At 42.6% G+C, this 25,494-nt stretch overlaps 1 long non-coding RNA gene and 1 gene segment (V, D, J or C); one reads left to right on the forward strand and one right to left on the reverse strand.

Annotated features, from left to right (window-relative positions):
• Window positions 1–25,494, reverse strand: part of LOC125104225 (immunoglobulin alpha-2 heavy chain-like) — a 401,593-nt gene that overhangs the window by 373,048 nt on the left and 3,051 nt on the right. Inside the window, 2 exon segments of the C gene segment in view lie at window positions 1,729–2,031; window positions 19,607–19,727. Of these exon segments, the coding sequence occupies window positions 1,729–2,031; window positions 19,607–19,652 (349 nt within the window).
• LOC125104252 (uncharacterized) overlaps window positions 1–25,494 on the forward strand; it is a 337,467-nt gene that overhangs the window by 245,522 nt on the left and 66,451 nt on the right. The window lies entirely within an intron of this gene.

Consider the following 25,494-nt stretch of genomic DNA (forward strand, 5'->3'; position numbering starts at 1 on the left):
CTACAAAAGTTGCTCTGGAGGTTTTTATGTTTGTTCATTTGTTTTCTCTCGCCTTGACAGCTTTTGATGGTTTTGGGGGGTTTAGAGGAAACAAACTGCACCCCGAACTCCCTCTCAGAGAGAAGCCTCAGTCTGATCCCCTGTGGGTGCTGCAGAGCACATAAGATCCCCCTTGGCTGCTGGCAGAGCTTGTTCCGAGTCATGGTCCCTGGGAACACAGGATCTCGGCTTGTATCCAAAACCACAGCAGCGGTGGCTGTCTGGGCAGCTCCAGACCACCGGAGAGGTTCCAAGCAGCGATCGCACACTGAGATTTTCCCCGCTGGCCTGGGTTGGGAGTGCCTTGTTTTTCCAGGTCTAGAGCACCAGGCTGGTGCCTGCGTGCACCTCTCTCAAGGGAGGGTGTGGGGGTTGCACGTCTCAGGCTCTGATAGCATGGTGAGGCATTCTGTTGTCTGGCCAAGCTCCTAGCCCCTCAGGGGATTCAGACCCCATGTGTTCTCGGGCCCAATGGTGTCTCAGGGACTAAGACCTGGTTTCTCCACTGCACTCTCTCCAGTTCAGTGCCAGGGGTGGCTGTCCTTCGTTTGGGGACTTAAGCCCCTGTCCCTACTGCCCTGATTCCCACAATCCCCCCCCCCCCGAGATCCTTTGCTCTTTTTGAGTGCTTTCAACCAGACTGCAAGTTAATGCTGTTTCCCAGACGCAGGGCACTCTTGTATTGGGGTATTACTTTCCAATCAGTCGCCTCTGGTGGCTCCCGCCCCCTTTTGTTTATCTTCTAATATCCGTCCGATGTTCCCACTCTGCTTTACCTGCTCACTGGTGTCTTGTGCCCCTGTAGAGATCCAGATGTGTATAATTCTGATCTCAGACTGACTTCATGGATGATCAGAGTTCTTTGGTAGGTAATCAGCTCACTTTAGGGTACAGGTTGAAATGGCGCCTCCTCCTACTTCCCCACTATCCTGTCTCCCCCCCCCCTTGGCTAATTGATTTATAAAAAATGAATCAGACCCTGGTTTCTTTCATCTCTTCTGTTGTTTCCTAGTTTCTATATAATTTATTTCTGCTCTAATCTTGCTATTTCCTTCCTCCTGCTATATACAGGTTTCAGTTGATTTTTTCTGGCCCCTTTAGGTGTAATGTTTGTGGTTTATTGATATTTTTCTTGCTTCTTGAGGTCTTCCTGTATGCTGTGTATTTATGTCTTAGGACCACTTTTGCTTCAGAGAAATTACATGATTGTGATAGAGGTTTTATACTCGTGTGTGTGTGTGTGTGTGTGTGTGTGTGTGTGTGTGATTTTTCTGGCTCTGCTGGAGGATTTTGTGATCCACAGTGACTTCCACTGTGATTACTTTAAAGGTTTTGTTACCTGCATCAGGATATTTGTAATTTATTGGTATTTAAGGACAAGAGGAAACTAATGTACTTAACTCTGTGTTTTGTGCATGCTGGTATATTTGTCTTCCTGCTACAACTATGTTTCTAAGTCAGAGAGTGAATAGGTAAGCACAGAATGATGTCAAGGAGGCTCCCTTGAGGAAACTGCTCTATGGAGAGGAAACCCCAGACCCTGACAGGAAACCTACCACAGCTTCCATCTGCACCTGCTCCTGGGATTAAAGACAGAATTGGTGAGTAGTGTGCACCCTCTGCTGGTCTGATACCATTGTAGTTTGAGGTTGGTGTCTGGGCTCACACTGAGGTCCCCTCACTGTGTCTGTGGCACAATAATACACGGCCGTGTCCTCGGCTCTCAGGCTGTTCATCTGCAGATACAGCATGTTCTTGCCATTGTCTCTGGAGATGGTGAATTGGCCCTTCACAGAGTCTGCATAGTATGTGCTACTTCCATCATACCAATAACGGCGACCCACTGCAGCCCCTTCCCTGGAGCCTGGCGGACCCAGCTCATGTGATAGTTACTGAAGGTGAATCCAGAGGCTGCACAGGAGAGTCTCAGGGACCCCCCAGGCTTCACCAGGTCTCCCCCAGACTCCACCAGCTGCACCTCGCACTTGACACCTGTAGACACAAGACATCCCAGTCAGGAATCTATTACACACCCATGGTTTCTCTCACTCATATCCACCCACATCCTCAATTTCTTTTGTTCTCCATAAATTACCTTTTAAAAGAACAACAAGGAAACCCAGCCAAGCACAAATTCCATCGTGAGTTCTCTGTGTTCTGTCCTGATCAGTGAACGTGGACACGTAGAAATCCCAGGCCTGGGGTTCCTCTCCCAGCTGCATGGTCCTGGCTGGCTGTTTTATTCAGTGGAGGGAAGACCCTATTTGCATATACTCTGAGTATATACTTAGCTCGAGACATAGGTTCAATTCTTTTCAAAGTTAAAAACAAAGATTCCATTGTTTGTAGATCACTTGATTAGATGGCACTGTGTCAGTATGTAGCATTTTAATGTATGAACAGAATTGTCTTTTCTTCTTTTTTTCTATTACAGCATTTTAAAATCATTTTTAAAATTTATTTTCAGCATAACAGTATTCATTGTTTTTGTACCACACCCAGTGCTCCATGCAGTCCGTGCCCTCTCTAATACCCAAATTGTTGTGCTATGTTACTCGCTATACAGCACATCATTAGTTTTTGATGTAGTGTTCCATGATTCATTCTTTGTGTATAACACCCAGTGCACTTTGCAACCTGTGCCTTCTTAATACCCATCACCAGGCTCATCCATCCCCCTACCCTCCTCCATTATAAAACACTCAGTTTTTTTCCTGGAGCCTGTAGTCTCTTATGGTTCATCTGCCACTTTGATTTCTCCCCTTCACCCCTTCATTCTGCTAATGTCCCTGCATGGTATTCCTTATGTTGCACAAATAAGTGAAATTGTATGACAATTGGTTTTCTATGTTTGACTTATTTGACTCAGCATAATCTCCTCCAGTTCTATCCATGTAATAAAAACTCAGTATTCATCCTTTCTGATGGCTGAGTATATTCCATTGTATATATGGACCACATCTTCTTCTTTTTTTTTTTGAATTCTTAATCCATTTCTCTTTTTTTTATTTTTTTAAATTTATTTTAGCATAACAGTATTCATTGTTTTTGCACCACACCTAGTGCTCCATGCAATCTTGGCCCTCTCCAATACCCACCACATGGTTTCCCCCAACCTCCCACCCCCCTGCCCCTTCAAGACCCCCAGATTGTTTTTCAAAGTCCATAGTCTCTCATGGTTTTACTCCCCCTTCAATTTCCCTCAACTCCCTTCTCTCTCCATCTCCCCTTGTCCACCATGCTATTTGTTATGCTCCACAAATAAGTGAAACATATGATAATTGACTTTCTCTGCTTGACTTATTTCACTCAGAATTATCTCCTCCAGTCCCATCCATGTTGCTACAAAAGTTGGGGATTCATCCTTTCTGATGGAGACATAATACTCCATAGTGTATATTGACCACATCTTCCTTATCCATTCATCCGTGGAAGGCATCTGGATCTTTCCACAGTTTGGCGACCGTGGCCATTGGTGCTATAAACATTGGGGTACAGATTTACCTTCTTTCACTACATCTGTATCTTTGGGGTAAATACCCATTAGTGCAATGGCGGGGTCATAGGGAAGCTCTATTTTTATTTCTTGAGGAATCTCCACACAGTTCTCCAAAGTGGCTGCACCAACTTGCATTCCCACCAACAGTGTAAGAGGGTTCCCCTTCCTCCACATCCCCTAAAACATGTATTGTTTCCTGTCTTACTAATTTTGGCCATTCTAACTGGTGTAAGGTGGTATCTCAATGTGGGTTTAATTTGAATCTTCCTGATGGCTAGTGATGATGAACATTTTGTCTGTACTCGAGGAACTACAGAACACTCATGAAGAAATTGAAGAAGACACAAAAAGATGGAAGACCATTCCATGCTCTTGGATCATAAGAATAAGCATTGTTAAAATGTCTATAGTGCCTAGAGCAATCTATACTTTTAATGCCATTCCAATAAAAAACCACCGGTATTCTTCAAAGAGCTGGAGCAAATAATCCAGAAATTTGTATGGAACAGAAGAGACCCCGAATCGCTAAGGAAATGTTGAAAAATAAAAATAAAAATGGGGCATCACGTTACCTGATTTCAAGCTTACTACAAAGCTGTGATCACCAAGACAGCATGGTACTGGCATAAAAACAGGCACACAGACCAGTGGAACAGAGTAGGAGCCCAGATATGGACCCTCAACTCTATGGTCAGTTAACCTTCGACAAAACAGGAAAAAAAATATACAGTGAAAAAAAGACAGTCTCTTCAATAAATGGTGCTGGGAAAACTGGACAGCTATAAGTAGAAGAATGAAACTCGACCATTCTCTTCCACAGTACACAAAGATAAACTCAAAATGGATAAAAGACCTCAACTTGAGACAGGAATCCATCAGAATCCTAGAGGAGAACATAGGGAGTACCTCTTTGATATCGGCCACAGCAACTTCTTTCAAGATATGTCTCCAAAGGCAAGGAAACAAAAGCCAAAATAAACTTTTGGGACTTCAGCAAAATCAAAAGCTTCTGCACAGCAAGGTAACAGTCAACAAAACAAAGAGGCAACCCACGGAATGGGAGAAGATATTGCAAATGACAATACAGACAAAAGGTTGATATCCAGGATCTATAAGAACTCCTCAAACTCAACACACACAAAACAGATAATCATATTAAAAAATGGGCAAAAGATATGAACAGACACTTCTCCAATGAGACATACAAATGGCTATCAGTCACATGAAAAAATGTTCATCATCACTAGCCATCAGGGAGATTCAAATTAAAACCACATTGAGATACCACCTTACACCAGTTAGATGGCCAAAATTAGCAAGACAGGAAACAACGTGTGTTGGAGAGGATGTGGAGAAAGGGGAACCCTCTTACACTGTTGGTGGGAATGCAAGTTGGTGCAGCCACTTTGGACAACAGTGTGGAGATTACTTAAGAAATTAAAAATAGAGCTTCCCTATGACCCTGCAATTGCACTAATGGGTATTTCCCCCAAAGATACAGATGCAGTTAAAAGAAGGGCCATATGTACCCCAATGCTTATAGCAGCAATGGCCACGGTCGCCAAACTGTGGAAAGAACCAAGATGCCCTTCAACGGACAAATGGATAAGGAAGATGTGGTCCACATACACTATGGAGTATTATGCCTCCATCAGAAAGGATGAATACCCAACTTTTGTAGCAACATGGACGGAACTGGAAGAGATTATGCTGAGTAAAATAGGCAAGCAGAGAGAGAATAAATTATCATATGGTTTCACTTATTTGTGGAGCATAACAAATAGCATGGAGGACAAGGGGAGTTAGAGAGGAGAGGGAGTTGGGGGAAATTGGAAGGGGAGGTGAACCATGAGAGACTATGGACTCTGAAAAACAATCTGAAGGGTTTGAAGAGGTGGGGGGTTGGGAGGTTGGGGGAACCAGGTGGTGGGTATTAGAGAGGGCACGGACTGCATGGAGCACTGGGTGTGGTACAAAACAATGAATACTGTTATGCTGAAAATAAATAAAAAATGATAAAAAAAGAACAACAAAAAAAGATATGAACAGACACTTCTCCAATGAAGACATACAAATGTCTATCAGACACATGGACTACATCTTCTTTATCCATTCATCCATCGAAGGACATCTTGGCTCTTTCCACAGTTTGGTTATTGTGAATATTCCTGCTATGAACATTAGAACGCATGTCTTCCTTTTTTTCCACTACATCTGTATCATGGGATAAATACCCAGTAGTGCAATTGATAGATCATAGGGTTGCTCAACTTTTTTATATTTGTGTATTTATTTATTTCTATTTTTAAAAATTTTTTCATGTTATGTTTGTTTTATTTTATTCACCATGGAGTGAAGCTCTATTTTTAATTTTTTGAGGAAACTCCACACTGATTTCCAAACCGGCTTTACCAATGTACATTCCCACCTACAATGTAAGAGGTCTCCCTTTTCCCTGTAACTTCTCCAACATTTACTGCTTCTTGCTTTTTCCATTTTTGCCACATAATTGTCTTATCATTTCTTTGTGCATTTTTAAAAGTCTTTCATTAATGTAGGCCAATTATACATTATTTTACCCCTTTAATGATGTTTAGCCTTAATTATTTTATTTATGGTACCTGCGTAAACGAAATTATTTTGTTAATTTCTTTTTTAGATAATTTCTTGTTAGTGTATGGAAACATTGTTTTATTTTGCATGTTGATTTTGTACCCTGAAGTTTCCTTGAAATCATTAAAAATAATCTAAGATTTTTCTTTTAAGTTGTGGGCTTTGACTATGTATAAGCCCATGTCATATGGAGACAAATATTTTTTTCTTCTTGTCTATTGATTTTAATATCTTTTATTTTTTTACTGCCAATCTCTTTGCAAAGGTTTTCCAAGTGAGGGCCAGAAAGTTTTCCCTTCTTTTCTTCTGGGTTTTTGGCCTAATAACTCAATGGACATAGGCCAGGTCTAAGGGGAAAATGAATTTCAGTTTGCATGTGCATGAGCTCCCAAAATATGGGAAATATTCCACCTAGTGTACGACCAACGTAGGCAGCATTTTTACTTCTTAGACAACCAAACATTGGATTTGTGAAGATTTGATGCAACGATTTGGGTTTAGGTTAGTAAATTAGTGAAGAACTAACAAGTTTGGTTTGCACAGTGTTCTGGGTCCCAAGTTCCCTATTGTGTGGGTGAGGATGATTCTCCCCTCCTGGTACAGGGAAGGGAACTTTCCCACAGATTTGTTTCTTGCTGTTAGTGAGCAAAGGAGGTTCAGTCTGTCTGCCCACTGGCAGGTTCTCAAGTGACTTTCATTCACAATAACCCAGGGACCAGATGACATACTGGGATTGCACATTTTATTCTCCTTCTTGATACCATGTTGAAACTTATGGTGGAATGTGCAACCTTGTCTGGCTTCTCATGTGGCAGGAAAGGCATGATGTTTTCACTGTTGAATACGGTGTCAGGTGTATTAGGCTTTTCATATATGACCATGATTTTGTGGAAGTAATTTCCTTCTGTTCTTCCATCATTGAGAGTTTTAAGTGATAAACATGTGTTGATTTTTTCAAACAGTTTTAGGCATCGATGGAGAGGATGATGTAGATTCAATTCTTCACTCTGTTGAAGCACTTTGTCCCATTTATTGATCTGTGTATGTTGAAGGAACCTTGCATCTGAGGGATGATACACTCTAGGTCATCATGTACGATCATTTCAGTGTGCATTGGCATTCAATATGCCAGTATTTTGGCAGGAATGTTCAAGGGAGATATTAACCTGAACATTCCCTTCTTGTGCAGTCCTTGCCTGGCTTTGGTGTTGGAGTAATGCTGGTGTCATACAATGAATTGAGGCATATTTATTTCTCATCAGCTTTAGCCTTAATTTTTCTTTAAATATTTATCTTCCACAGAGAAAATCATCTGATGTTGGAAATTGTTTTTTGTTCTTTGTTTTTTTTGCCTTTTTTTTTTTGAGACTGAACTTTTTTTTGTTTGTTTTTTTTTATAATAATTTTTTAAATTTATTTTCAGCATAACAGTATTCATTGGTTTTGTACCACACCCAGTGCTCCATGCAATCCGTGCCCTCTCTAATACCCACCACCTGGTTCCCCCAACCTCCAACCCCCCACCTCTTCAAACCCTTCAGATTGTTTTTCAGAGTCCATAGTCTCTCATGGTTCACCTCCCCTTCCAATTCCCCCCAACTCCCTTCTCCTAAATCCCCATGTCCTCCATGCTCGTTGTTATGCTCCACAAATAAGTGAAACCATATGATAATTTACTCTCTCTGCTTGACTTATTTTACTCAGCATAATCTCTTCCAGTTCCTTCCATGTTGCTACAAAAGTTGGGTATTCATCCTTTCTGATGGAGGCATTTATTACTTTAATTTAAATTCAATTAAAGGAGGGGGAGAAGATGGTGAAGTAGGAGACACTGTTTCAACTGGTCCCCTAAAGTGAGCTGATTATCTACCAGAACACTCTGAACACCCATGAAATCAGCCTGAGATGTAGGATTATACACTTCTAGATCTCTACGGGAGCAGAAGACACCAGTGGACAGTTAAAGCTGAGTGGGAATATCAGACTGATATCAGAAGATAACAGATACCAGTCAGCTGAAGAGGAGTTTGCTCCATAAGGAAGGCAAAACCACTTCCTCTGCACTCTCTCCCAGCATGTCAGCTACCTCACAGTCCACTTTCAGGATACTTCCTCTTCTCTGGAATGTTTCAATAATTACTGCTACACCTGATAAACACCTTTGCTCAGGAGACAGGATGGAGGAGAAGTAGGAGATGCTGTTCCAACCAGTCTCCTAAAGTGAGTTGATTATCTACCAAAAACTCTGATCACCCATGAAATCAGTCTGAGATTAGAATGATACACTTCTGGATCTCTACAGGGGCGGAAGATGCCAGTGGACAGGTAAAGCAGAGTGGGAGTGTCGGACTGATATCGGAAGATAAACGAAAGGGGGAGCGCCACCAGAGGCAACCCAATGGAAAGTAATACCCCAATATGAGAGTGCCCTGTGATTGGGGAACAACATTAACTTGGAGACTGGTTAAAAGCACTAAAAAGAGCAAAAGATATCAAGGGGAAACTGGTGGAGTTGGGCAGTCTGGGGCACAGGCTTAAGCTCAGGGACCGAAGACAAACACTGCTGGCACCATGCAAAAGAGTGCAGTGAAGAATCTAGGCCATGGTCCCTGAGCCTCTGGCACCCATGTGTGAGAGTCTGGATGGATGCCATCCTCTGTTCTTTAGAACCACAGGCTTTTGCACTCTACACAGTCACCGCACAGCTGGGGCCTGAGCTCTGTACCACACTGTCCCCAGAGAAATGTCCTTGTGGGTACTAGCTGGTGAGCCCTAGGACCACCAAAGAGTCTGAACACTCCCAACCTGGGCCGACATGAAAATCTCAGGGTGCTGTCTCTAGTTGGGATCCGTAGGGCGGTCTGGACTTGCCCAGACAGCAGCCCAGCAAGGCAGCCACTGGAAACGAGCTCCCTGGATCAACATCATGGTTTTACGAGCACCAGGGTGTAGAGACAATCCGCAACTGCTGCAACCCCTGAGAAGGTGGCTGAGAATGAGCTCTGCTGGTGGGAGGTGGCAGAGGGGGAGTCCATGTTCTCTGGACCACCCAGATGGGAACAGACTGAAGCTTCTCTCTGAAACAGAGGTCTGGGAGCACTTTGCTTTCCCCTAAACCTCTGAAGAATGGCCAAAAGCTGCCAGAGGCGGGGGGGAACCTCCAGAGAACAAAAGCCTGAAAAACAGGTATCCTCAGAGCGCAGCCCCGTGATAGGGGCAGGAGGACTCAACCCAAGCAAGACGGTTTGAAAAACAACACAGAAGGCCCCTCCTCCAGAAATCCAGCCCCCCCTCAAAAGGAGAGGACAACCACCAGTGTCCCCATAAAACTGTAAAAGCCCAACACAAGGGGAAAAGAAGATATTAAGCTCCCGGTATTGCTCTAAAACTTGTATACTTCATAGATACAACTTTTATTTTTAAACGTTCCCACTATTCTCATTCTTTTAAAATTTTTAAAAAATTTTTGACCTATTGACCATTATAATGTGACGTTGAATACAACAATTTCCATGATAACCTTTCAACTTGAATTTTTTTGATACATATACATGTGTTTTTCTTTTTGCTTTTTATTTAAAAAAAAATACTCATATAGAGATAAGCTTCAAGGTAATCCTCTTTCCACAATCAATGCTACCCCTATATATAAACCAGTTTTAATCCCCCTTTATCTCCAGAAAGTTGAGTCCTTTAACAAAGAAATCAAGATACACCCAGGAAGAATCAAAATAACCATCCTCACTCACACTGAGGATTTATAAGCACCCTCCCATCTTTTTCTTCTGTTAGTGTTTTTGCATATTTTCTTCTGTTAGTGTATTTGCATATTTGCATATTTTGCATATGCATATTGCATATTTTGCATATAATATGCATTTTGCATATTTTGCTTATGTATTTGCATATTTATTTATCTTTGTTCTGGTAGTATATAAATCTTATACTTAGGGTTCATTTTGGCTGGGTTCTTTTTTTCTTGTCGTTTACTTTTGTTGGTCTTTTCGTTTGTCCGATTTTGTTTGTATACATTATAAGTCTTACCTTTGGGGCCCATTCTGGCTTGGTCTTCTTTTTTTTCTTACATTTTTTCCCTGTCTCTCTCTCCCTCTCTCTGGTTTCTTTTTTCATTCTTTTTGGTGGGGACTCCCGATTGCTCAGAAGTGTTCCAGGGTGCACCTTTCTTGGATCACAGTTGATACATTCAGTTACACATACCCTCAGCCATCTCTCACAAAAATGACTAAGAGGAGGAATGTCCAACAGAGGAAAAATACAGAGACTGTGCCCTCACCATCAGAGCTATTGGATATGGACATAAGCCGTATGTCAGAAAGGGAATTCAGGCTAACAATTTTCTAGGCAATGGCTAGGTTAGAGAAAACCATTAGTGACAACATGGAATAGATTAGAGCAGAAGTGAAAGCCACCAGGGATGATGTTAACAAGGCTCTCAATGAGTTCCAATCTAATCTAAATTCTCTACAGCTAGGGGAACTGAGGCTGAAGATAGAATTAGTGATCTAGAGGACAAACTGATAGAGAAAAAAGATCAGGAGCAGGCCTGGAACAAACAGCTTAGAAGCCATGAAAAGAGAATTAGTTAAATAAATGATGCCATGAAATGTTCCAGTGTCAGAAATCTTGGAATCCTTGAGGGGAGGAGAAAGAAAGAAAACTAGAGGATATAGTTGAACAAATTCTCCATGAAAATTTTCCCAATCTGGCGAAGGGAACCTGGGTTCGTGTTCCAGAGGAGAAAGGTCTGCCCCCAAGATCATAGAAACTCGAGACACCTGATTGTGAAACTGAGGAATCATAATTTTAGACAGAAGCTCTTGAAAGCAGATAAGGGGAAGAGATTCCTAATGTATAGGGGAAGGTCCATCAGAATAACTTCAGACCTGTCCAGAGAAACCTGGAAAGCCAGAAAGGGCTGGCAAGACATATTCAGGGCAGTAAATGAATAGAACTTGCAGCCAAGAATACTTTATCCAGCATGACGGACATTCAAAATGGATGGAGAGAAAAAGAGCTTCCAAGACCGGCAAGGTTTAAGAGAGTATGTGACAACCAAAACAGCACTACAAGAAATATTAAGGGGGGGGTCTATAAAAGAAGGAAGAACCCAAGAGCATCATAGAACAGAAATTTATGGAGACAATCTATAGAAACAAGGACTTCATGGGCAACACGAAGCCAATAAAAATGTATCTCTCAATAATCACCCTCAACATGAACACCCTAAAAGTTCCAATGAAATGGCACAGGCTTGTAGACTGGATAAAACGACAGGACCTGTCCATACATTGTCTACAAGAGACACATTTTGAACTTACGGATGCATCCAGACTGAAAGAGAAGGGATGGAGAAGCATTTTTTATGCCAATGGGCCTCAAAAGAAGGCTGGGGTAGCGATCCTCATATCAGAGAAATTAGATTTTAAACTAAAGACTGTAGTCAGAGATACAGAAGGACACTATATCATTCTTAAAGGGTGTATCGACCAAGAAGATCTAATAATTGTAAATATTTATGCCCCACCCCATACAGGAGCAGCCAACTACATAAGACAACTGTTAATCCAGATAAAGAGACATACTGATATGAACATTAATCGTAGGGGATCTTACACACCACACTCAGTAACAGGCTGATCATCCAAGCAGAAAATCAATAAGGAAACAAGAGCATTGAATGACACATTGGACCAGATGGACCTCATCGATATATAGAGAATATTCCATCCTCAATCAACAGAATACCCATTCTTCTCGAGCACACATGGAACCTTCTGCAAAATAGACCAACAAATCTGGACTCAAAAAATGCCAAAACATTGATATTATTCCATTTATATTCTCAGACTGCAATGCTTTGAAACTGGAGCTCAACCACAAGAGAAAGTTTGGAAGGAACTCAAATACCTGGAAGCTAAGACCACCTTGCTTAAGAGTGCTTGCATCAACCAGAAAGTCAAAGAAGAACTTAAGCAATTCATGGAAACCAGTGAGTATGAAGACACTTCAGTCCAAAACCTATGGGATACAGCCAAGTCGGTCCTAAGGGGGAAGTACATAAGCATTCAATCCTCCCTCAAAAAAAGAAAAAAAAAAAGAAAAAAAAATCCAGAATACACCAGCTGTCTTTACAACTTAAAGAACTGGAGAATTAAAAACAAATAAGCCAACTACGCACACAAGAAGGGGAATAATCAAGATTAGAACAGAGATCAATCAGATAGAAACTAGGCATACAGTAGAACACATCATTGAAACTAGAAGCTGGTTTTTTGAAATAATCAATAAGATCAATGAACCATTGGCCAAATTAATCTAAAAGAAAAGAAAGGAGACCCAAATTAATAAAATTATGAATGAAAAGGGAGAGATCACAACTAACATCAAGGAAATAGAAACAATCACCAGAAATTATTATCAACAGCTATATGCATAGTTAAGCAACCTTGGTGAAATTGATGCATTCCTGGAAAACTATAAACTTCCAAAACTGAATCAGGAAGAAATTGACAACCTGAATAGACCAATATCTAGTAACGGGATTGAAGCAGTGATCAAAAACCTCCCCAAAACCAGAGCCCAGGACCTGTGGATGTCCTGGGTAATTCTACCAAACTTTTGTAGAAGGAATAAAACATATTCTCCTGAAGCTGTTTCAAAAAACTGAAGCAGATGGAAAACTTCCAGACTCTTTTTATGAAGCCAGCATTACCTTGATTCCCCAAAAGGACAAAGACTGCACCAAAAAGGAGAATTTCAGACCAATATCCCTGATGAATACGGATGGTAAGATTCTCAACAAGATCCTAGATAATAGGATCCAACAGTACATTAAAAAGATTATCCACCATGACCAGGTGTGATTTATCCATGGGATGCAGGGGTGGTTCAACATTCGCAAATCAATTAATGTGACAGAACAAATCAATAAAGAAGAGAAGAACCATATGGTCCTCTCAATTGAAGCAGAAAAGCATTTGAGAAGATACACCATCTGTTCCTGATTAAAACACTTCAAAGTATAGGGATAGAGGGAGCATTCCTCAATGTATCTAATCTGTCTATGGAAAACCCACAGCGAATATCATCCTCAATGGGAAAAAGCTTGCGGCCTTCCCTTTGAGATCAGGAACACGACAAGGATGGCCACTCACACCACTCTTGTTCAGCATAGTATTAGAAGTCCTAGGAACAGAAATCAGGCAACAAAGAGACATAAAAGGTACCCAAATTGGCAATGAAGAAGTCAAACTCTCTTCGCAGATGACATGATACTTTATATGGAAAACCCTAAAGACTCCACCCCCAAACCACTAGAACTCATACAACAATTGAGTAATATGGCAGGATACAAAATAATGTACAAGAAAGCAATTGATTTCTGTACATTAACAATATAAAAATACAGAAAGGGCAATTATAGAATGGACTCCATTTATTATAGCATGAAGAACCATAAGATACCTGGGAATAAATCTAACCAAAGAGGTAAAGGAACTGTAATGGAGGAACTACAGAACAATTAAGAAAGAAATTGAAGTAGACACAAAAAGGTGGAAGACCATTCCATGCTCATGGATCAGAAGAATAAACATTGTTAAAATATCTATACTGCCTAGAGCAATCTATACTTTCAATGCCATTCTGATCAAAATTCCAGCAGCATTTTTCAAAGAGCTGAAGCAAACAATTGCAAAATATGTATGGAATCAGAAGAGGAAATGTTGCTAAGGAAATGTTGAAAAAGATAAACAAAACTGGGGCCATCACATTACCAGATTTCAAGTTCTACTACAAAGCTATGATCATGAAGACAGCATGGTACTGGCATTAAAAAGACACATAGACCAGTGGAACAGAGTAGAATGCCCAGATATGGACCCTCAAGTCTATGGTCAAATAATCTTTGACAAAGCAGGCAAAAATATACAGTGGAAAAAAGCCTCCTCAATAAATGGTGCTGGAAAAATGGGACAGCTATATGTAGAAGAATGAAACTCGACCATTCTCTTACATGGTACACAATGATAAACTCGAAATGGATAAAAGACCTCAACATGAGACAGGAATCCATCAGAATCCTAGAGGAGAACATAGGCAGTAACCTCTTCGACAATGGCCACAGCCACATCTCTCATGACATGTATACAAAGACAAAGGAAACAAAAGCAAAAATGAACTTTTGAGACTTCATCAAGATCAAAAGCTTCTGCCCAGGAAATGAAACAGTCAACAAGACAAAGAGGAAACCCATAGAATGGGAAAATATTAGCAAATGACAGTACAGACAAAAGGTTGATATCCAGGATCTTTAAAGAACTTGTCAAACTCAACACACACAAAACAGACAATCATGTCAAAAAATGGGCAGATGATATGAACAGACACTTCTCCAATGAAGACATACAAATCGCTATCAGACACATGAAAAAATGTTCATCACTAGCCATCAGGGTGATTAAAATCAAAACCACATTGAGTTATCACCTTACACCAGTTAGAATGGCCAAAATTAGCAAGACAGGAAACAACATGTGTTGGAGAGGATGTGGAGAAAGGGGAACCCTCTTACACTGTTGGTGGGAATGCAAGTTGGTGCAGCCACTTTGGACAACAGTGTGGAGATTCCTCAAGAAATTAAAAATAGAGCTTCCCTATGACTCTGCAATTGCACTACTGGGTATTTACCCCAAAGATAAAGATGTAGTGAAAAGAAGGGCCACCTCTACCCCAATGTTTATAGCAGCAATGGCCACGGTTGCCAAACTGTGGAAAGAACCAAGATGCCCTTCCACGGCCGAATGGATAAGGAAGATGTGGTCCATATACACTATGGAGTATTATGCCTCCATCAGAAAGGATGAAAACACAACTTTTGCATCAACATGAACGGGACTGGAGGAGATTATGCTGGTGAAATAAATGAGCGTAAAGAGTCAATTATCTTATGGTTTTGCTTATTTGTGGAGCATAAGGGATAACATGGAGGACATGGGGAGATGTAGGGAAGAAGAGTGTTGGGGGAAATTGGAGGGAGAGACAAACCATGAAAGACTGTGGACTCTGAGAAACAAACTGAGGGTTTTGGAAAGGGGGGTGTGGGAGGTTAGGTGAGTCTGCTGGTGGGTATTATGGAGGGCAGGTATTGCATGGAGCACTGGGTGTGGTGCATAAACAATGAATCTTGGAACACTGAAAAAAATAAAAATAAAAACATTGAAAAAATTAAAAAATTATATATAAAATATATAAAGAGTAGAAAATAAAAAAGGGGCAAGTAAAGAGTGGCTGTAACTTACGTTTTGGACAAAATAGAGTGCTTCATTGTTCCTGGGTGAATTTTGACCCGTATGTTAGAGGACACTAACTCTCAAAATCACTAGAAAATTAAAGGATGGATATATAAGAAGGTAAAACTGAATAGAGTGAACAACTTGCTAAGATAAAGCATGTACGTGTTAAAAAATATAGGTTTGTAAAAAACAAGTCAAAATGGCCTCTGAAAAAAAGAGCTGGTATAATAGACATCTTGCTGAACACAGCCACTTTTCTGCTTGTAGAAATACACATCTATATTCTTACATCTCAGGTTGATTTCATGGGTGTTCAAAATAGTTTATAGATATGCAGCTAAATTCAAGGGACTTGCTTTAACTGGGACCCCTACACCTCTGCCATCTTGCCTCGATCTCCCTGTTCCTGATTGATTTTTGGTATATGTTAGAAGACCCTATATGTGAAAACGTTAAGGAAATTAGAACTTATTTTATATATAAATTGAATAGAGAGAAAAATTGGGTTATGTGGGGCATAAATCTATAAAATGAAGATTTTAAATTTAGAAACTGAAGTTAGGAAATAAGACTCTCTTTGAAATGGGAACACGGTATAACAAGAAAAAGCAAGGAAAAGAAAAGAAAGAAAAAAGAAATGTAAACTTTTATCCTGAGTATAAGCAAGTCGTGAGGGAACACTTGGAGCTCCCTATGTAATTTTCCCCTGGTGCTGGAGTTTCACGTTTCTGTGGGAAGTAACCTTATCCTTCACCTGTTCTCCCAGTCTGTCTTCTGGGGGAGGGGCCTGCTGCTTGGCTTCTCAGGCATCTTTGTCCGGGTGGAGTTGCCCACCCTTGTCAGGGTCATTGGCTGAATGGGAGCCAACCCTGTGTCTGTTTTTTTTTTTTTCCCTGGTGGCTTTCTGCTTCTCTTCAGAGGGTCAGTGCAAACATGGCCCTGCGGGAATTTCCAGCCCAGAGCAACAATGTGGTGGCCCGGACCCCCCCCCCCACCACCATCTCAGGTCAATCCATCTCCACTTCTATGTGTACCAAAAGCCACAGACTTGCATACTGGATGCCCACTGCAACTCTCTGGAGAAAGTTCCAGGGACCCATGAGTGTCTCTGTGCTTTCTGACTTTGCAGTTGTTAGCGGCTGTGGTCTTGTGAGTGCACTCTCTTCCGCAACTCCTAGGTCATGCTGGGTGCTGACCCAGTGTCCTGTCAGGTTTCGTATCATTCTGAGAGTCGTTGCCCAGTTGTGGATGTAGCCACTTTGTGCACCAAGCCATGGGCTCACACATGCACCCTCTTGCGTGGCTCGCAGTTCACAGCCAGGTGCCTCTCCAGTGTCCTTTTGAGGGCTACGCCGCCCTGAGAGCTGTTGCCCTGTTTTGGTCACAAATCATTTTATATCTCCCATGAGATATTAAGCAGCCCACACCTTTAGTCCTTTTCAGGGTGGTCAGGCACAGAGCAGTCTTCCAACTGGCCTGACTTGTGGTTTATGGTGACTGGAGCTGAGAGTCCCTTCTGAGCTTGCTGACCATAACCTGTCTCCCTGTGCCACTGCTTGGGCAGTCTATCGGTTCAGGCTTCCCCATTACTTCTGATTTCCTGTGATCTGAGATCCCTGTGATCCACCCAGAATTCTCTCTCATTCATCCCCTGTGCTCTATTTCAGTAAGGGATGTCTCTCACTGGAGCAGATTTTGAAGGTCCTGATTTTTTTTGCTCTGATCTGAATATCACTTTCCAGTGGGTGGCTTTTGGAGACTCCCTCCAATCTCCATTTATCTTCCGATATTTCCCCAAAAGATTTACATTTCTCCACTTCCCACCTCACAAAACTAGTCATTTTGCTGCTTGTAGAAATCCGGTTAATTGTTCTTACATCTGAGGGGCGCCTGGGTGGCTCAGTGGGTTAAAGCCTCTGCCTTCAGCTCAGGTCATGATCCCAGGTTCCTGGGATTGATCCCCGCATCAGGCTCTCTGCTCAGCAGGGAGCCTGCTTCCTCCTCTCTCTCTCTGCCTGCCTCTCTGCCTACTTGTGATCTCTGTCCATCAAATAAATTTAAAAAATCTTAAAAAAAACTGTTCTTACATCTGAAGTTGAATTCGTGTGTGTTCAGAATGGTTTGATGGACATCCAGCTAAATTCAAGGGACCAGCTGAAATGAGGTCGCTACTCTGCTGCCATCTTGCTCCTCTACACCTGAAACAAAGTTCTGAATGAAAGACTAGAGATTGATTTCTTTCCTTTTATTTTGTTTTAAATTTTTTATTTAAATTCAATTTAGTTAACACATAGTGCATTAGTGGTTTCAGCGGTAGAATTTAGTGATTCATCAGGTGCATATAACACCGAGTGCTCATTCCATCAAGTTCCCTCATTAATGCCCAAGAGGCAGTTATCCCCCCCCCACCACCTCTAGTTTGAACACAAAATTTTGAGTATTATTTCAGGATTTGGATTGGGAAATGTCCCTCCTAGAATTCCAGCTTTAACTATTTATTTTCTCACATTATCTCCTTAAATTTCATTTCAAAATTATGTTCAGTTAGCCACCATATAGTACATCATTAGTTTTTTATGTCGTTCAACAATTCATTATTTGTGTGTAACACCCAGTGCTCAGTCACCATGTGTCCTTATTGCCCATCACCGAGTTTCCCCATCCGGCCCCTCTTACCCCTCCAAAACCCTATTTATTCCACAAAGAAACATATTGATTTCTGATATCATTTATTTCGGGTTTCCTCTTTTCCTTTTGATAAATCTAGGCAGAGGTTTCTCAATTTTATTGTTTTTTTTTTCCAAAAATCTATACCTTGCTTTTTTGTTCTGTTCTGTTTGTTTTTTTCTTTTGTTTTTATATCATTTATTACTGCTCTAATCTTTACTATTTCCTTCCTTCTCCCATATCTAGGCTTTAGTCATCATACCTTCTGTAGCTCCTTCATGTGTAACGTTAGAGTGTTTCTTTCAGATTTTTCTTGCTTCTTGAGGTCTTCCTGTATGCTGTGTAGTTTTGTCTTAGGACCACTTTTGCTGCAGAGAAATTAGTGCAAAGTGAAAAAGGTTTCATATTCGTGTGTGTGTGTATGTGTGTGTGTGTAATTATGCATGTGTGTGCATAATATCCCGACTACACATCACACCTGGAGAGGGTTACACTGCTTTCCCATGTTGTCACTAACATTGATGCTATGAGCATTGTTTAAGACAGTGACTCCCCAACCAAGAACCTCTCTTCTTTTGCTTTTAATTGTTGATGCCTCTGGTGGCCTCATGTCCAGAATGCACTTTATGCTGCTTCTAGGGAGTTTGCACTTTGAGGAGGGTGGACATGTGATGCAAAGTGAGAGCAGCTGGGAATCCTAAAAGCCTCACTTGAAGAGCATCAGGATATTTGTGCTTCGTTGGTATTTACAGACACGAATAAACAATGTGAGTGATTCTGTTTTTTGTGCATTTTGGTATAATTGTATTCCCATTAGAACAAATTTTCAAAGTTCAGAGAGTGAAGAGTTAAGCACAGAAGCATGTGTGCAGAGAAGGTCCCTGAGGGAAAGTGTTCTCTGGATAGGAATCGTTAGATCCTGACAGGAAACCTGCCCATAACCTTCATCTGCATCTGCTCCTGGGCTTAAAGACAGGATTGGTGAGTGGTGTGCACACCCTGGTGGTCCAGATCCCTTCCTACAGTGAGGTTTGTGTCTGGGCTCACACTGAGGGCCCCTTACTGTGTCTGTTGCACAATAATACACGGCTGTGTCTTCGGTTCTCAGGCTGTTCATCTGCAGATACAGCGTGTTCTTGCCATTGTCTCTGGAGATGGTGAACCGGCCTTTCACAGAGTCTGTGTAGTATGTGCTACTTCCATCATAGCTAATATATGCGACCCACTGCAGCCCCTTCCCTGGAGCCTGGCGGACCCAGCTCATGCCATAGCTACTGAAGGTAAATCCAGAGGCTGCACAGGAGAGTCTCAGGGAACCCCCAGGCTTCACCAGGTCTCCCCAGATTCCACCAGCTGCACCTCACACTGGACACCTGCAGGCAAGACATCCTGGTCAGGAATCTGTCACACATCTATAATTTCTCTCACTCATATCCACTCACATCCTCAATGACTCTTGTTCACCCTGAATTACCTTTTAAAAGAGCAACAAGGAAAACCCAGCCAAGCACAAACTCCATGGTGAGTTTTCTGTATCCTGTCCTGAGTACTGACTGGAACACCTGGGAATCCTGGTGCTGGGGCTCCTCTCCCAGCTGCAGAGTCAGGTTTGGGCTGTTTTAATCAGCAGATGGAGGGCCCTATTTGCATGTCCTCTGACTATATATTCAGCTTGGGGATCTATTCTGACAGAAAGGCAGTGACCCAAGCAGTTGTGAATACCTTTAATTTAGTGCTAATGATCAATTTTGAAAATAATTGTTTTTTTTATTATATAACTTTCCAGGGTGTATACTTGTGTTTGTAAGGTGTCCATGAAAACATATGGGGTGAGATTGACCCCAGGATCTAGGTCAGTGCTCTCCCCACAGGAATTGCTGCCCCCCACCCAATCATCTGCAGGACAGAGTGTCAGGCTATGAGGCATGTGGAAGCCCTCCTGTAATGGGGATGGATTGATTTTGCTTATTTTATACTTTACCATAAATACAGAGAAAATCAGCATCGTGTAGGTGTATTTTCATGTCTTTAACATTCACTCTTTCTACGTCCCTTTAGAATCACCTTTGTTATTACCTATAATAAGTTCGATGTGTATATGCGACACAAGATGAACGGCTCATTTACGAGTGTGTGATATATAAACACAGGTGTCACAATCAACATTTTGACAGTGAGTTCTTCAATTCTTCCCAAAATTTCCAGCATTTCCTTCTGGAATTCCTCCTTCCCTTTCCCTTGTTCACCCTGTCCACACATAGCTATTGTTCTTTCTCATGTCAGCTTATACTAGCTTTAATTTTGTAGAATTCATAAATGGGTCATTGTACTCTATGAATTTTCTTTGTGGGGTTTGTGTGCCTCAGGATCAGTCCTTGTGGATACAGTCGTGTTGCTGTCTGTATCAGGAATCACTGGTTTTAATGACTGACAGCTCTGAAGGCAGCAGTTGGAAGCAGCAGCTGGAGGAAGATATGAAAGCAGAAAGAAGCCACTTGCTTCAAGCCTCATCCACACAGCCTCTTGACCCAGGAGTTCTTTGCTCTGAAAAGAGAAGAACTCCCTTGTTGTTTAGGAAATGTTTCTGCTGGCTGTGGAGAAGAAACTATAGACAGAAAGAGGTGGACCAGAGAAGGTTAAGTTAGAAGCTCAGAAAGACCTGTCCACGGAAGATGCGAGGCACCAGGAGGAAGAACAGCATGGGAGGAGCTGTCCTGCTGCAGAAGAAACCTGTGCACAAACAAATCCGACACTCAGGCACCAAGCTATGGATGTCTGTCAGAGGCCAGCCTCTGGCTATGCCCATAACTCCCACATTTTCCACTCAGTTCCACTGCTAACCTCATCTGTGAGCTGCAGTACCACCTGGGAATAGCAGCTGCTCTTTGCCTCAAACTAGGAGCCTTTTTTCCTTGTCACCAGTGCACGGAGAGGACCCATTTCTGCTGCTACACCTGCCCACACCCCCACAGAGTGTACCTGACACGTGTGGAATCTCCATTTGTTGAGAATAGTTTCCCTGCATTACTGAGGCTCATTAGGAGGCTCAACACATGTGTGTCTCCTACTGACTCCAAGAACTTACTTACTTTGAGCCATTATGGACCTTGACTGTCGGTATTAACTGTGACTAGAATGTGGCCTCTGTCAAAACAGTGCAAATTTATTGCCACTCTGCCACCCTCCTGGTTTTCTATTTTAATCAGAAAAGAAGAACCATTATGCTTTCCTGAAAACATGATCTCTGTTTCAGATTCTGTCTGTTTCTTTGTACAAAGTGCATTTAGAACAAAGGAGTGGAACTCCAATGGGAATGCCTCAGGAACTTCACAACCAGGAAGAAGACTGTGTTGTCCCACATGGAGCCCCCGGGCAGCCATGTCATGCTTTAGGACAGAGCTGGTGTGAAGCCACATTCTTCCTTGTAGGTGGTGACAGCCACAGGGAACACCGTGCTCTACACACATGCATCAGTCCTCCCATAAACTGGAGTGGGAAGCAGATAGTTGATTCCCTCCTCTGATTTTGTCTCCCAATGTTTTCAACTCTGTTAAGCCCCTTTATTGGTCACCTTTCTAGGGGGAAATGAGTAGTTTGAGAGGAGGAGTGTCCATGATCATTGGAAAGCACAGGTTCTGTCCTTAGAGGAACATGTGCTATAAGCATTTCCTGTCCTTCCCCATTTTGTTAACTTCCTCCCAGGATCCACTTGGGAAGGCAACCATGTGTGCTGGGCATTCACAGAGTCTGTGCCTTCTTCCCTCAATGTGCTTTTTCTAATCTGCTAGACATCGTCCTGAGACATGGTTCAGCTCAGTGAAAGTCTTTCTCATAAGTCCTTCCTTGACTACGTGGACTCCTCAGGTATGATGATCACTTACTTCTTCGTGGCTCCCAGTGTTCCCTGTGAGCATCTCACTCAGAACACGTATACCACCATGGTACTTGTTCACAAGCAGGTAGAAGCAGAGATGCCTACAATTTTCTTAGTCCTCAAAGACAAGTTATCTTTTTCACATCTGGACTGTGTGTCGCTGGTGCAGAATTCATTCAGCCCATGTTGAGTAGTGGTTTTCCTGCATACTGGTCATTACTTATGCACTCTACTCTTTACATGTACCTGATGTTGTGCGTGGGGACAGGACAGCATCCATATCCTGCCCAGGCCAGTTCTAGGCACCATGGAAGTTAGTCAACCTATCGGACATTCTTTTCCTGTAGTTCATGCAGTGAATGTTATGGAGAGGCCATTGTAGTCTCATTGATGATGACAAAAAAAAAAAAAATGACATGATTTCCAAACCCCGACCATTCTGAAGACCCACAAATGAATACAAAATGCAGATCCTTTATTCTTTACTCAGAAGTCTAGTGTACAGTTTTATAACTGTTTGTGTAGTTCATTAACTAATATTTATTTGGTTCTTACTGCACAAACTGTAGCCCTGCCTGGTCTCTGTGGATACAACAGTGAACAGAAATAGAAGAACTTGCCTTAAAAGGGCTTACCTTTGAGGAGGGAAGACGGACCATAAACCAGCAACAATCCTCTCTTTCTCCATATGGTAAAGGATTCTCTGACTGACTCTGGTGCGGAGAGTAGTTAGGAGTGAGACAGGGACATGGGAGCTTGGAATCTGCAAGGTGAGGAGATTCTTGCTGGACTCCAAGTGAAAACTGATAGGAGTCAGTCCAGGGTGGCAGCAGCGAAGGGGTGAGAAATGGTTGGATTCTGAGTGTGTCTTGAACTTGTCACTGGCAAGACTTGCTGACTAATTGGCCATGAGTGAGAGAAAGAGGCGATTAAGGAGAGCACTCAGCTATCAGCCCCAGAGTTTGAGGTCTCCATTGTGAGAAGGGCAGTTCCACCCCAGTCCTCGAATCTCTTGTGGATTCCTGGAGAGTTTGTTCACTGTGTCTCATTATCTCCGGCTTTGCTGTTTCTCTTTCTGTCCATGTTTTCGTCCTTTCTGTCTGTCTATCCTCTCTAGCATTCTCGTCCCCAACCTGAACCTTGTATTAACAGTTCTCTGATGCGTCACTATCATTCATGTATTTCCATCTGGTTTAATATTTGCAACATAATTTGCCCACTTTTTATTTTGCTCCACTCAGGTAGGAGAATAAATGCAGCCCTTATGTTGAGGTTTCTGGAAGTAGTGTCCTTGAGAAGTACTGATGGGGAGGATACTTCTACCCTATTCTCTCCATTCCAAACTACCCCCCCAGATACAACAATGATGAGATGGTCATGTGTGACAGTGCAGAGGGTTTACATTACTTCAGTGCAAATAGCTTAGAATTGAGACACGGGTATCCACTGCCTCCTGCTTCCCAGAGACCCTCTGCTTCTGAGTGACCATCTATGTTTCCTCATCATGGTCTGCCTAGAATTATTCCCTCTCTCAGGACCATGTTGATTACCTTCATTTATGGTGCAGCCTCCCCTTAGTTCTGAAGCTCAAAATCTGCACTTTTATCTACCAGAGAATGTCAGAGTCTTCTCCTTTTAGGCCATATCCTAGAGGGAGCTTGTCCTGGCACACTCAGAGGTCATTCTGAAATTTTCCTGAGCAATGAACACATCCTCTGATAGGAATTTACTGACTTTTCCTGAGAAATACGTCTGTCACTCTAGCTTATCCAGTTTGCAAAGCTCCTAGCTCATGCACATATGTAGATTGTCAGAATTCCCACAATTTCTGGGAAGAACCTTCTGCTGTTGCAAATTTACTGCTGTTTTGTTCTATCCAGAGGTTCTCCACAATGTGTCCCTGCAAATAGGTGTTTTGCTTGATAAACAGGTCTGCACTGGAGCTGCTCCAGTGTTTAATGGAGAGAGATCTGGACACCTCAGTGGAACACAAGATAAGATGTGACTGATTAACGCGAGACAGGAAAAGTACTGTGGGAGTGCAGAGATTCCTGTTGGAGGTGAGATTTCAGTTCTTAAAGATTTTTTTACCTTTTAAAGTAAAAACTACCAAGATAAAATGTGTGTGAAGCAATTAATATAATATAGACCCTAAAAAAGAATCACTGGTTTTAATGATAAGCACCTGTCCAAAGAATGGACATAGCAGGATTTTATATTTTTTAAGAAGTTGTTTGGGCTGGGGGAGACAAGATGCCGGGGAAGTAGGAGGAGGCGCCTTTTCAACGTGTACCCTAAAGTGAGCTGATTACCTACCAAAGACTCTGACTACCCACGAAATCAGTCTGAGATCAGAATTATACACGTCTGGATCGCTACAGGGGCAGAAGATGCCAGTGGGCAGGTAAAGCGGAGTGGGAACGTCAGACTAGTATCAGAAGATACACAAAAGGGGAGGGAGCCACCAGAAGTGATCGATTGGAAAGTAATAGCACTAATAGAGAGTTTCCTGCATCTGGGGACCAGCATTAACTTGGAGACTGGTTGAAAGCACTCAAAAAGAGCATAGGATCTCGGGGGGGGGCAATTGTGGGAATAGGGTTGCTAGGGACAGGGGCTTAAGTCCCCGGGCCCAGAACAGCCTCCCCTAGCTCTGAGACAGAGAGAATGCAGCATAGAAACCAGGTCTTGGTTCCTGAGCTGCCAGAGCGCCTGAGAACACGTGGGTCCGGATCCTGTGAGGGGCTGGAAGCCTTGCCAGATGGCAGAATGCGGAGCCGAGCCGTGCTAACAGAGCCTGAGATGCACAGGCCCCTCACTCTCTCCTGAGAGAGTTGCGCAAAGGCCCACCAGGTGCTCTTAGACTCCCGCCATTGTTTCAGAGCCTGAGACATGGGCACGCCCCAAAATCTCCCCTGAGAGAGGTGCGTGAAGGCCCAGCCTGGTGCTTTGGACCCATGCCCTGCTCTCAGAGCCTGAGACCTGCGCGTGACCCACAGCCTCCCTTGAGAGAGGTGCGTGCAAGCATGGAGTTCTTAGACCCAGAAAGACGAGGCACTCCCAGCCTGGGCCAGCGGGAAAATCTGTGGGCAATCACTGCTTGGAACCTTTCTGGTGGTCTGGAGCTGCCCAGAGAGCTGCTGCTGCCGTGGTTTTGGGTACAAGCAGAAGATCCTGCATCCCCAGGGACCGCGACTCGGAACCTGCTCTGCCAGCAGCCAGGGGGAATTTATATGGGCTCTGCAACATCCACAGGAGAGCAGACTGAGGCTTCTCTCTGAGAGGGAGGTCAGGGTGCTGTTTGCTTTCCTCTAAACCTACAAAAACCATCAAAAGCGGTCAAGGCAGAAGAAAAAAAAGTGAACAAACATAAAAACCTCCAGAGAACAAAAGCCTGAAGAACCGGTTTCCTCAGAGCCCACCCCCTTGAGGGAGGTGGGAGGACTTAACTCAGGGAAAATCATTTACTGAAAACCCACGTGGCAGGC

Source organism: Lutra lutra, chromosome 7, assembly GCF_902655055.1.
Source record: "Lutra lutra chromosome 7, mLutLut1.2, whole genome shotgun sequence".
Taxonomy (NCBI): Eukaryota; Metazoa; Chordata; class Mammalia; order Carnivora; family Mustelidae; genus Lutra; species Lutra lutra.